The 14,551-nt window shown below is 43.2% G+C and overlaps 1 protein-coding gene across 3 annotated transcripts in view; it reads left to right on the top strand.

Annotated features, from left to right (window-relative positions):
• GPSM3 (G protein signaling modulator 3) overlaps positions 1 to 14,434 on the top strand; it is a 107,115-nt gene extending 92,681 nt beyond the window's left edge. For all 3 annotated transcript variants that reach the window (XM_073598389.1, XM_073598388.1, XM_073598390.1), the window contains exons 4-5: positions 5,507 to 5,808; positions 11,396 to 14,434. In XM_073598389.1, coding sequence (XP_073454490.1) covers positions 5,507 to 5,808; positions 11,396 to 11,542 — 449 coding nt within the window. In that variant the 3' untranslated portion in view covers positions 11,543 to 14,434. The remainder of the gene's footprint in view (positions 1 to 5,506; positions 5,809 to 11,395) is intronic.
• The last annotated feature ends 117 nt before the right edge of the window (positions 14,435 to 14,551 follow it).

The following is a 14,551-nucleotide window of genomic DNA, read 5'->3' as shown; positions in this document are numbered from 1 at the left end:
TACCTACGGCTTTGCACACACCTCATTTAAAGTTCCAACTTCCTCTCTCCTGCTTAACCAAACAGGGATGGAGGCACTGAGCCTATTGCACCATGTGCCTCATGAAAAGTCCCAAAACCACTCTCCTTTTATTTAGTTCCAGTGAAGAGAATTCTTAAGGTGTCAGCATACCAAGACATTTTGGACAATTTTATGCTCCCACCTTTGTGGGAACAGTTTCCTGTTCCAACATGACTGTGCACCAGTGCACAAAGCTAGGTCCATAAAGACGTGGATCAGCGAGTTTGGGGTGGAGGAACTTGACTGGCCTGCACAGAGTCCTCAACCCGATAGAACACCTTTGGGATGAATTAGAACGGAGACTGTGAGCCAGGCCTTCTCATCCAACATCAGTGCCTGGACCTCACTAATGCACTTCTGGAAGAATGGTCAAACATTCCTATAGACACACTCCTAAACCTTGTGGACAGTCTTCCCAGAAGATTTGAAGCTGTTATAGCTGCAAAGGGTGGGCCAACTCATTATTGAAAGTGCAATATGATAAGGAACCATCAACTCACAATTGTTGATGCACTGCACCATCAAGTTGATGTGCGTAACAGGTGCAGCGTCCATTAAGATGCAGGCTCACCAACTATGGTGTGGTCTCTGCGGCTTAAAACTCTAACAAAAATAGAACAGGGGGAAAGGAGACCCCCCCCCCCCCCCCCCCGAGAAAGGAAGTCACGGGTGGACCACGCTGCTTATCAAGGGAATTTTATTATTGCACAATTAATGAAAACAAAAATACAAAAACTAGGTACCCATCACCAATACCTAGACCAGGGGTAGGCAACCTGGGGCCCTCCAGCTGTTGCAGAACTACAAGTCCCATCATGACTCTGGGAGTAATTGTAACTGCCAGCCTTGCAATGCCTCATGGGAAATGTAGTTCCACAACAGCTGGAGGGCCCCAGGTTGCCTACCCTTGACTTAGACTAATATTAAAATAAGACAAGGTTGTCTATGTAAAAGTCACGTGTCACATATAAATCAAGCACACACACCATATACACCCAAGTAAATATTAGGTACAAAAAGTGGCGGTTAGATAGGCATGTAAGTCCTGGTGACTAGCACCATCACTAAACGTGCATATCCCTTCACTATTAACCATCAAGCCCCCAACTGGGGGATAAAGGGGTATTATATTGGAAATCCACACACCTGAAAAGTAGACCCTATAAAGAGCAATACCACTGAGTTAACTTAGTTGACTCTTATTCCACGGGTGATAAACACTGTATAGAGGGTGGCATATAGCCACAAGCAGGCAGTAATTAGTTCAGGTTTTCAACTTCAGGCCAAGCCGTGTAAGCAAGGGTAACCCAGTGTAATGTTTATTTAACTAGGACAATGGGTAAAGCTGCACTTAGTTGACGCGCCATCCTGACCTGCAGATGAGCTTTACCCACTGTCCTAGTTAAATAAACGAAGTAAGTGGTATGAAATACGTGGTTGAGCTGCCACTCCCTTAAGCTGCAATAGGCTCTCTGGATTTTGGCCTTGTGCATTATTTAGGAGTCACGGTACATGGAATGACATTTCTCATATTAGCACAGCTGCAGGGTTAGCTGATTCCATTTATACTGATCCATTTATACTGTGTTTTTAACATACACCCAGTGCCAGGACTAGGGAGGAGGCAGCAGGGGGAGGGGGATCGGTGAGAGGGCAGCTACCCCAGGCACTGTGGTATCATGTGAGGTGGGGGTGCCGTGTGAAGTCTGCTGCTACAGGCTGACAGGAGTAGTGACAGCAGCATCACTACTCCTGTCAGCTTAGTGCGGGAAATGACAAGCGTAATCAGAAGAGCAAAAGAGAGCTGGGAGGATGTGCTCTCTCTCTATCTCTCCCCTCCAGCTCCTCCTCCTGCAATGCTCCTGCATCAGGACTGGAACGGTGCAGGGTTTCCTCAACTGTCCCCATCTCCTCCCAGCAAAGAGTCAATGGGGCAGGTAAGAAAACCTTGAGAGTCAAAGATTTTGGCTGGTAGGGGGAATTGCAGCAGGGGAATTTGTACTGGGAGGGGAAATTCGTGTTTGGCAACAATTTTGGCTTGCAAGAGGAATACATGTTTAAGGGGTTAGCATGCAGGTAATGCTTGATTTTTTTTTGGGGGGGGGGGGGGGGGTAATTTTTACTGACATATAATGCTCATACATCTTGGGGTGGAAAGGAAGCACAATTCTCCTGCAAACTGTGCACAAAGAACCTTTTTATACAATAAGACTTATTTGATATGTGCCTATAGAGGGAGCTTATTACTGTATATTAGTGGCACTGCTACGCTATCTTGTGGTGTATTTAGTTTACTGCATCCTGATTCTGCAACATCACCAGAAGTGTATGAGTTCAGAGCAAAAAGAATCTCAAATCCAAAGATTTTTTTTTCCTTTTCTTTTTTTAATTCAACATGGAAGACTTGAAACCTTAAAGCTTAACTCCTGACAGCTATAATATACAATGTGATGCAGTTAATGCAGCATTTAACCCAAAAGCAAACATTTATTATATTGCAATTCTTAGATGTGATGGCTGCCCTAGTTTTATTTTTTAGGCTTTCTTTCTTCTATTTTCATCTGGTAATCCATCCAGTAATCAGTTTTTCAAAAGAACAAGCTCTCTTTCAGATGTATCAGTTTACAGGGTTGAGAAAAACCGTTCAACACTAGCAGGGGTGCTTACAATGATCAGCTTTTATTTATTTAGGTAAAACCTTTACCCCAAAAGAAAAAAAAAATGTTTGCTTTAATTGATAATAAAGTGTTAGCTGGAGTTTAGCTTAAATTTGTTAGTGATTTAAAATACATTTAACCTTCCGCTCTCCCGTGCTGTAATGCATACCGTGCCGAAAACTTAAGAGCTTGTGCCGTAAATGAGGGCTCCCACATGCATGCGGGAGATGTAGACTTACACCGCTGCAGGACAGCTGCACTCTTTCCCACCAACTTCCTCCTGGCTCTCCAGACCACTGGCGGCCCGTCCACATGGGGCGCCACCCCCCTAATCCATGCGCCCGGCCCCTAATTTACATGCAGGGCACCGGACGCATTGGATTCCAATGGGGTATTTTTTTTTTTTTTTGTTTTTTTTTTTTTTAGAAGCACCTGATTAGAGCCTGAGCCTCATATTGGCTTTAAAAAAGGATGGGCTTGGGGCACAGAGCACTGCACCCTGAGCCCACCCAGTTGTGTGACCATAGTGAATTAATAATCGATATTGTCTTCCTGATTCTCCTCCCAGCTAATCAGGAAGCAGGTCCTGAGACCCGTCATCTGATTAGCCAAGAGGAGAAGCGATCCTATTGGCCGCCTCCTAGGAGGAGGAAGGAGATGCAAGGCGAAAGCCGCCGTGATGCAGAGGAGGAGGAGGAGACGCAGGGGAAGCGACCGCCCGCGACCTAGATGGGGCTGGTGACCACCCAACCGACTTGAGTCTGTGGGTGCATTTGTTTGCCACCCCCCCAAAAAAAATATACCACCAGTGACCACTGCTCCAGACCAAACTTAATCCCCAGACTTGAACTTGTTAATAGGCCCCAATGGAAGCCTAGCTGGGACCTCAGAGTCTTCCTAAAAGCCTCTTCTAAGGTCTTACACCAGGGGCAGAGCCCCTACACAGGGGTCTCCTTCCACAGGACTGAACCCAAGAACACTGCTCCTTGCTGCTCAGGACTCTCACCTCCTATTGGGTACGCCTTCCTGGGGATTAGCTGGAGTGCAATAAATATTCAGACTGCATGCCCTGTTCTTTCTCCCACTATGGCTCTAGAATCCTATAGAAGTCAGGTAGAAGCAACAGAGCAGCAGCATGTGAAACACTGAGCAGCCATAAACAATCAACCTCTTGCTCCTCTAATTACAGAGGAGCTAATTTTACCTAGCAGCCTACTCTACACTAAGAGGGTTATATACAGGGCTTTTTTTCTCAACGAAAATGTGCAGGAACTAACCCCCCTCCCCTAGGCCACACATGTCTCTGCCCCCTACCCACCCCTAGAACTGCCCCTTTACTCAACCCCTACACACCTTCTAGCACCGCTCCCTCAGAAAACAGGTAACCAAGTATAATTTGGGGGGCTATAAAAGTAATTTGTATGGAATTTGTTAATAAAAAATAATTTAGCAAAATGCACAAAATATTTGAAATATCCAGTAATTACCAAATAAGCTCAGAGGGACTTTCAGACGATTTCAACCCGTCCATATCCAGCAAAGAGACAGGCCCATATCCAGCAAAGAGACAGGCCCATATTCAGCAAAGAGACAGGCCCATATCCAGCAAAGAGACAGGCCCATATCCAGCAAAGAGACAGGCCCATATCCAACAAAGAGACTGGCCCATATCCAGCAAAGAAACAGGCCCATATCCAGCAAAGAAACAAACCCATATCCAGCAAAGAGACAGGCCCAGATCAAGGAAAGAGACATCCCCATATACAGCAAAGAGACTTCCCCATATCCAGCAAAGAGACATCCCCATCCAGCAAACAGATAGCCCAATCCCGCAAACAGACAGCCCAGCCCATTAAAGAGACAGCCTAGTCCACCAAAGAAACAGCCCAGTCCACCAAAAACACAGCCCAGTCCAGCAAAGAGACAGCCGCAGCCCAGTCCAGCAAAGAGACAGCTGCAGCCCAGTTCAGCAAAGAGACAGCCCAGTCCAGCAAATAGACAGTCGCAGCCCAGTCCAGCAAAGAGACTGCCCAGTCCCATTTAGCAGCATTGTTATTTTGTTACCAGAAAACTTGTTTCCACAGTCTCCAGCACAGAACAGTTAACAGGAGGCTAGTGAGGAGGACAGGCTACCTACCCACACCATCCATCTGCGCCACACCTCACGCTCACACAGCAAGTTAACTGGCACCAAAATAAGCTTCCGCACAGTCTGCACCAAGAGGTGGGTACAGATCACTCCACCTTCCACTCCCGTTTGATCCCTCAGCGGCCGCCAGTGTTTTATTGTTATAGGCGGCAGGCTGCATAATCATTAAGAGTACACTACAGGATACGGGGGGGGGGGGGGGGTAGGGAGTGCTCTGGTGGGGGTGCCTCCACATTTGATCCCTCCGCAGCCACCAGTGCTTTTTTTCTACAGGCAAGCGCAGCACGCTACACAGATTAGAACAGAACAGTGCCAGAACAGCGTTCCAGTATGTTCCACCAGAAAAAAGCCCTGGTGATATCTATCTATCTATCTATCTATCTATCTATCTATCTATCTATCTATCTATCTATCTATCTATCTATCTATCTATCTATCCTGTATTCCTTATGAAGAGTGTGTGTAACAGACTATTCAGGAGGTGCACATTTCAGATAAAAGATGATTGAGGGGATGATCCTTCTTGCTGAAATAAACACAAAATAGATATGTAGATGCCTCAAATCTGTAGTTCAGTATAATATTTCTGGGAATAGGTACTACAGTATTGCTATAATTTCTATACTTCTCTTTCTCTCAGGTCTTTCAGCCTCAATGCTCTCTCTACACACTGAAGAATTTTTTGATCTCCTCTCGACTGCACAGACCAGGCGTCTAGATGAACAAAGAGCCTTGCTGCCTGAACTGGTTCTCCAACCAAAGCGACACTTTTCAATGCCCAACTACCGCCAGTTTTCTCTTCCCTCTGATGAAAGAGGGATCGTTACAGAACTGCAGAGGAGGAGAGGAGGATCCTGGGCAGGGCGGAGTCGGAGGAAAAAACCCCCTTCCATAAAAATACCCGCCCAGGAGGAGCTTTACAACACTATCCTAGGGCACCAGGTGAGAGCAGACATGTGCAAAGTACTGTTTTATTAAAGTCTAACTGTAACAATATTTTTTTTTTGTTTTTTTTGTTATGGCTGTCTCATTGAGAAGAATTTTTTTCTCTTCCTGTCCCTAAGTCACATGACATCTCTCCAAAGGAGGGGAAATCTCATCTTAGACAGCTGTTAATGGAATAGGTGTCCCCATAGGAAGATTTCCCCTTTGTTTCTGGGGTCAACTGTAAATTCTTGGTTTTCCTATTACTTCCTGTTCTGGTTGCAATGCTTACCAAGACAAATAAGGAGGATGAATCTCCCCAAAACTGAAAATCAAAGCCTGAGCGATGTTTTAACCTTTTCCTATTATGTCCAAAACTATACCAACCAAACTTTTTTTTTTACTTTTGAATAGCCTTGGAAAAGGTTTGAGCCTCTATTAGGTTTTTATTACTGTCTGTGATTCTATTGGGGAGATTTCCGTTTACTGTGTATCTCAGTGACCACCTCTGTGAAAGTAGGACAAAAAAATGATGGAAACAGAGACAGGAAGGTCCACACAACAATAAAAACCTGGCCATGGTTATAAACTTTCCCCCACCTACTAGAAAAAAAAAAGCTTTATTGTAAGTGTCTCCACCCCCTTTAAAGAAATTTTCCATCACTTCCTGTCCCCTCTGACACCCAGTCAGTGAGACAGGAAGTTAGTGGAAATCTCCCCAATGGGAACACAAAGAGCTGGAAAAAACAAAACAAAACAAAAAACCTGAGATAGTTTCTAGCCTTTCCTACCTATATACAAAAAACAAAAAAAAGTTTTGATGGAGTTGCAAATACTAACATTCGTGTCTAACAGAAGAGAACAGGATACTTTCTCATACAAGTACATGGCACAGCAGGCACATATTGGGAATATGAACAGTTGGGTAATGTATTATTTAATCAGACTCGAGTATATAAGGAATCTATATCAGGGTGACAAAACCTAAAATGATTGAACAATGAATTCCAGTTTTCTGCTACACCCAAGCTGGTCCAAATAAACTATTCCCTTCACCAACACATGCACCCTTGTGCATGCAGCCTTGTAATTTCTAAATGAATACAAAGCTTCCTTTGATTGGCTGAGGTGCAGAGGCGAGCGGACGATGTCACAATCGCCACCTCAGCCAATCAGAGGAAGCCATGTACTTATTCAGAAAATTCAAAGCTTTCTGTGAATGGCTGAGCAGTTCTCATCCCAACTCAATCCTGTTGGGCTGGGATGATGGGAAGTTCCCATCCCCCCGCTGATGGAATAAAATTCTGTATACTGTATGTAACTTAGTCTGTTTTTACACTGCTCAAACGCAAAGCATTTTTGCAAAATTTCTGGTGCGTTTTCTGGATGCCTATTATCCAGCATGCACCTGTGAAATGTGACTCAAAAAACACACCAAAAACACAATGCAGGTGCATTTTTTACATGTTTTCTATTCATTTCAATGGGGAGCTGCGTTTTTAGAGCAGTTTTGAAAACCGCACCAAAGATGCAGCATGCAGGACTTTTAATAACCCAAAATCCAAGGGCTAATTTAGGTAGCCAATCAAGAAGGTTGTTTGAGACAAAGTCAGCTCTCTGAAAGCAGATGGACCCTGAGAGGTCTTTGAAATATTTGTATTAAGTAGATATACAGTGAGGGAAAAAAATATTTGATCCCCCTGCTGATTTTTTATGTTTGCCCACTGACAAAGAAATGATCAGTCTATAATTTTATTGGTAGGTTTATTTTGCGAGAGACAGAATAATAACAAAAATATCCAGAAAAACGCATTCAGAAAAAAGTTATAAATTTATTTGCATTTTAATGAGGGAAATAAGTATTTGATCCCCTATCATTCAGCAAGATTTCTGGCTCCCAGGTGTCTTCTACACAGGGAAGGAGCTGAGATTAGAAGCACTCTCTTAAAAGGAAGTGCTCCTAATCTCAGCTTGTTACCTGTATAAAAGACACCTGTCCACAGAAGCAATCAATCAGATTCCAATCTCTCCACCATGGCCAAGACCAAAGACCTGTCCAAGGATGTCAGGGACAAGATTGTAGACCTACACAAGGCTGGAATGGGCTACAAGACCATCGCCAAGCAGCTTTATGAGAGGGTGACAACAGTTGGTGAGATTATTCGTAAATGGAAGAAACACAAAATAACTGTCAATCTGCCTCGGTCTGGAGGCTCCATGCAAGATCTCACCTTGTGGAGTTTCAATGATCATGAGAACGGTGAGGGATCAGCCCAGAACTACACGGGAGAATCTTGTCAATGATCTCAAGGCAGCTGGGACCATAGTCACCAAGAAAACAATTGGTAACACACTACCCTGTGAAGGACTGAAATCCTGCAGCACCTGCAAGGTCCCCCTGCTGAACATCTGAATGATTCAGAGGAGAACTGGGAGAAAGTGTTGTGGTCAGATGAGACCAAAATCTAGCTCTTTGGCATAAACTCAACTCGCCGTGTTCGGAGGAGGAAGAATACTGCCTATGACACCAAGAACACCATCCCCACCGTCAAACATGGAGGTGGAAACATTATGCTTTGTGGGGGTTTTTCTGCTAAGGGGACAGGAAAACTTCAACTCATCAAAAGGACGATGGACAGGGCCATGCACTGTCTAATCTTAAATGAGAACCTCCTCCCCCCAGCCAGGGCATTCAAAATGGGTCGTAGATGGGTATTTCAGCCTGACAATCACCTAAAACACACGGCCAAGGCAACAAAGTAATGGCTCAAGAAGAATCACATTAGGGCCTGGAGTGGCCTAGCCAGTCTCCAGACCTTAATCCCATAGAAAATATGTGGAGGGAGCTGAAGGTTCGAGTTACCAAATGTCAGCCTCGAAACCTTAATGAGTTGGAGAGGATCAGCAAAGAGGAGTGGGACAAAATCCCTCCTGAGATGTGTGCAACCCTGCTGGCCAACTACAAGAAACGTCTGACCTCTAGGATTGCCAACTCAATTTATACCTTTTTTGAAATGCGTTTTTCTGGATTTTTTGTTGTTATTCTGTCTCTCACTGTTAAAATAAACCTACCCTTAAAATTATAGACTGATCATTTCTTTATCAGTGTTCAAAACGTACAAAATCAGCAGGGGATCAAACACTTTTTTCCCTCACTGTATGGGAGAGACACAAGGTAATTTCAAATCCAGCAGGTCTTTATTGATTGTAGTTCATATCTCATAGATAGCTAACACATTTTGGGGGGTTTAGCAGTCCCCCTTCATCAGAGCTTATAGAGCAGAAATAACATCGTATAAACTGGACCAAAACAGGTGTTCTTCCAGCAATTAAAATAAAGGGCTCATTCAGGTAGCCAATAAAGAAGGTTGTTTGAGACAAAGTCAGCTTTCTGAAAACAGATGGACCCTGAGAGGTCCTCACAATACCTGTAGTAAGAATAAAAGCAGAAGTGCCACAAGTTTTTTTTTTCCAATCCAGTGATCTTTATTGATTGTAATACATATCACATAGATAGCTAACGTGTCTAGAAGTCCCCCTTTGTCAGGGCTTATAGAGCAGAAATAATATTGAATACATTGAAGTAAACCTGGTGTTCTTCAGAGAAATTAGAGTGAAGGGCTCGTTCAGGTAGCCTTTCAAGCTACCAACCCAATATAGCACTAGCCCTGCAAGGGCTGCTGAAAAATGGTTTCCTCACTCCTGCACAGCTGGATGACAAGCATTTCCCACTTTCATCCAGACACAAGGAACGGCCTTTGAGCTTGTTTTTTGTTTATTAGGGGTAATAACTTGGATGGGGAATAGGAATTATGGGATGGCCAGCTTGACTGCAACAATAAACAGGGACAACTTCCTCCCTACAGTATATACAGGATCCTCCTTCCTGGACACTGACAGTCTCTAAAGATCAAAATGCAAAAGTCCCTTGAGGACTAGGAACTCTTATGCCGCGTACACACGGGCTGACTTTTTGACGGACTTTCCGAATGAATGGACTTGCCTACACACGATCAACCAAAGTCTGATGGATTCGTACGTGATGACGTACGACCGGACTAAAACAAGGAAGTTGATAGCCAGTAGCCAATAGCTGCCCTAGCGTTGGTTTTTGTCTGTCGGACTAGCATACAGACGAGCAGACTTTTCGACCGTACTCGAGTTCGTCGAAAAGATTTGAAACATGTTTCATTTCTAGGTCCGTCGCACTTTGGGGAAAAAAAAGACCGCTGGAGCCCACACACGATCGAATTATCCGATGGACTCTGGTCCTCCGGACCAAGTCTTCCGTGAAATCCGCTCGTGTGTACGCAGCATTAGTCTCTTTAGAAAGTAGCACATTGGGGGTTTATTTACTAAAGGCAAATCTAGTTTGCACTACAAGTGGACTACCACTGCATTTGGAAGTGCACTTGGAAGTGCAGTCACTGTAGATATGCGGGGGACATGCAAGGAAAATAAAAAACAGCATTTTTGTTTGTACATGATTAGATGATAGAAATCAGCAGAGTTTCCCCTCATTTCAGATCTTCCCTTCAGATCTTGAGTGACTGCACTTCCATCTGGATTTGCCTTTAGTAAATCAACCCCATTGTGTTGTAAGCTCCATACAGGAGTATCTTCAACTCCACCATAGAAACTGCTCCCAGATCTACTGCCTGCAGGAATTACCAGCCCACCTGGCTGCTCTGAAGATGTCTCAGAGCAAAGGATAGGAAGGGTTAAGCACAACACTTTCCTCCTGAAAGGCTTGCTACATGTGACAGTATCTCCCCTTGGTGTCTGATGTACTTACACTGTTCTACCTGCTGCTCTTTAGGAAAGATTTGATTCAAACCGCACTGCTGCCAGGATCTTCCCAAACCAGCCTGTGCCCAGCCTAAAGGCAGATCCCCCAGACCCCCCCCCCCCCAGACTCACGGGTCCCCTCCTGGTCCACCGACAGTCTCCTCGGCACTGCATCTGGGGATTGGCCAAATTCTCTCAAATATGCAGATCAGCCCCTCTGGCCTCCGCCCACTAACTTCTAGAAGTTTCTCCAAACTTCCAGATCCAGGGGGAGGTACCAGAGTCCTGCCTCTGTAAGACATCCAGCCTGACCTGCAGTAACCCTGACCCAGTTCCCGACTCACAAACTAACCATGAGTCATAACATAAATTTGCCTGCACTAAGCTAGTGGCACAGTAGAGGGTGCTACACACACACACACACAAAGAGCACAGAATACCTATTCACAGATCGTTAGGGGTCCCAAAAGTCACCAGACATAGGGAAAATGTGAAATTGTAGCTACATGTACTTTTATTTAGAAAATATTCATTACAAAATGTTACAAAATATTCTCTACGTGTTGGCCACCTCTTTCTACACACAGTCTTCTCCCCCACCCATGGTGAACACGTTCCAAGATATCTGTTGTTATGCAAGTATCTAAATATATAAAAATATAAAATTTAGTATAAAATACAATATGAGTTTGTTCATTCTTCCTATGTATGCAGACTTTTGGGACACCTTGTAGTTTTTCATTGAGACAACAATTATCAGAAAACAATGCACCCTCCGTGTAACTTATTTTTCTAATCTATATTTTTTTCCTTTTAGTCTGAGCGAATGAACGATCAGCGCAGTTCTCCCCCGATCCCCCAGGCTGCAGCAGATCTGTTTGATATCTTATTCCGCGTTCAAGGAAATCGCCTGGATGAACAAAGAGTGGAGCTGCCAGCAACTCTAAAGGGAGCTTGTGCTTAGGAAGAGGGTGATTTCTGGTCCGACTGTACTTATACCATTTGCAAACTGTGAAATTGTCACTGTAGAAACAGGCCCAAATGGATCTGTCATTGATCTCCAGAGAGTGGACAATACAAAGTGGAGGTCAGTGCCAAGAAAAACAGATGTCATTTCAGAAGAACACAAATTGGATATGAGATAATAACCATCTTTAAATAGGGGCCATCTTGGAATCTGGGGAACAGAAGACACTTCTTAGACTTTAGTTCTTAAAACAATTTCTAAATATGAACACTGTGGGAAGTGCTGTGTGCTTTTCTCAGAAGTGTTTTTTTTTAATATAGCTCTACCTTTTTGCCAGTCACTGGAACTCTACCACTGGATATCATACAATGCAACAGATGGATGAGAAATAAAGGGGTGGGTACAGCAGACACTGAAGTCTATGGAGAGAATTGAAGGACATGAAGGCTACCCACTAGTATTTGAGGAGAAGAATGCTGTAGCCTCAAATGAGCAGCTGTCTGGTCAGTTTGGGTCATCTAGACTTGATATAAGTAACATTCAGTATATAAAACCAGTTGAAAAAAATGATTATTCATTATTAACTATGCTCTGGTGAACTTCCTATTCATTCCTGTCATTTACTCTTACATCAAGACATTGTAGTCAGTTGGACTTATCTATTTAAAGTGGCTAAACACAGACAACAGGACCAGAACATCTGGGTGAAATGCGTATGCTGTTTGTGTACTGGGACCGCTCATTGAAGCAGCTCTTTGTGCAAAGCAAGGCTACCCTGTCTAGGAATGGATACAGCAAACCTTTTTTAAGCTATTTGAAATACAAAATTCCTCCATAAGTGCTCCTCCAATTATAATTTCTAGCATTTCAACTGTTTAGAGGACATGTGCATTAGGTTGTGCTAGGGCCTCTGCTGTACATTGAATTTTCTTTGCCCCAGTTGAGGCAGACTGTGCATGTCTTCATAGAGTTTCTTCCAATTTTGTGCCCTACAACAGTGCAACAGAGACCATTTTACTCCAGTCTTTGGCTGGGACTTGAAAACTGTTTGTGGGGGGTTGTGACAGGGAACGCAGCAAAATAGCCAGTCTTATGCCATAAGTGTAGATTTGTTATTGTGAAGAGCACAGTCATCAGCTCGGAGTAGGAACACCAACATCAATTGTTCTCTGCTGTCTGCTGAATATCTCACTGGTCAGCAAGAAGCTTACAGGAAGAAGGTTACTGATGATATACATCTCTTCAGGAAGAGTATTGATGACAAGATTACCATAAAGAATAGTGCTTCTGATATACCTTCAAAGAAGAATAGTTCTGATCTACCTACGATTAACAATATTGGTGATGTACCTCCTACAAACAATGGTACTGGCCATGTACCTCCAAACAAGTAGTGTACCTTCCACAAGGAAGAGTATTGGAAATGCAACTCCCATGAAGAAGAGTACTGGTGATATACCTTCCGTGGAGGAAGAGTATTGAGGATGTACCTCCCATGAAGAATCATACTGATCATGCATTTCACATAAACAAGTGCTGTGACATGCCTCCCATGAAAAAGAGAAGTGGGGAATTACCTCTGAGGAAGAGCACTGATGATGTATCTTACATAAAAAGGGTACTGATGAAGTACCTTCTATGAGGAAAAGTGCTTCTGAATGGGCTCCATTGAAGAAGAGTACTATTGACATACCTCCCTTGAAAAAGAGTACTGGTGAGATATCTCTCATGAAGGATACTGGAGACCTACCTCCCACAAGTAAGAGTGCTGATTATGTATTTCACATAGCCTCCCATGAAGAAGAGAACTGGGAACTTCTAATGAGGAAAAGTACTGATGATGTATCTCACATAAAGAAGGGTAATGGTGATGAAGTCACTCCCATGAACAGCTCTGATGACTTTCCTCCCATAAAGAAGAGTACTGGTGGGGTACCTCCCATGAAGAGTTCTGATGACTTTCCTCCCATGAAGAAGAGTATTGGTGAAGTACCTCCCATGAAGAGTCCTGATGACTTTCCTCCCATGAAGAAGACTACTGGTGATGTACCTCTCATAAACGAATGTGCTACAGACTACTGCAATGAAGCAGTGCACCAGCAAACCATATGTGATCATCACAAGCACATAGAGCACCTTATCATTATAGTAAGATTCTCCAGAAATATTTTTTATTCACCCAATTAAGTTTTTTTTATTACTGTATCCCAAATAAGGAGATGGACAAGTTAACATATCACTAACTTCTGGCTTTGGTGATAGGTCTGCTTTATAATTGCCTTGAGACAAGGCCACCATTTACCCCCAGTGGCAAATTTATCTCTTGAAGCATCCCTTTATTATTTCTTCTGTGTTTCTGAACTGTGACTTTCACTGTTGCACAATACAATATATTTGAAGTTGGCATTTAACCGTAATTAAATACCAAGCTAGCCCTGACCCTAAGGGGGGCTGCCGGCAGCCACAAACACCTATTTCTGACCTTTTGTTAAAAGACGTGAACACAAATCCCACTTGATAAAAGTACACGGACTTGTACAACGGTCATCTGCTCATTTCAGTTACCAAGCCATTAGCATATGTTAGCAGAAGTCATCATTTTGTATAACTTGAAATATGATAGTAATTTATCTATACGCTTGAGAAAAATACAGATCGTCTTTTAGAAGTGCTATAATGCTTCTGCTGTAAAACCGTCATGAATAAATATGGACATTTTATTGTGTTATCTGCCTGAAGAGGTTTCTTCCGTCCATTCTTCATCCCTCCGCGGAAATTCTGGAGCTCATAAATTCTTGACACAACCTCAGATGTCGTTTTTGTAATGCTTCTTTTTCATCATAGTTGACAATTTGAAATTAAAGTCATGTCAATTCAAAACTGATAAAACTACAATTTATGTTTTTATTAAATACAGCAAAAAGTAGTGTTTAACATGCAGTTTGTGACAATAACTAATAAGATGTCACTTTTCATAAATCTGACTACAATAGCTTGTAATCTGAT

This window comes from Aquarana catesbeiana, linkage group LG09 (assembly GCF_042186555.1).
Source record: "Aquarana catesbeiana isolate 2022-GZ linkage group LG09, ASM4218655v1, whole genome shotgun sequence".
NCBI lineage: Eukaryota > Metazoa > Chordata > Amphibia > Anura > Ranidae > Aquarana > Aquarana catesbeiana.
The sequence above is the reverse complement of the archived record's forward strand: the minus strand, read 5'-3'. Positions and strand labels throughout refer to the sequence as shown.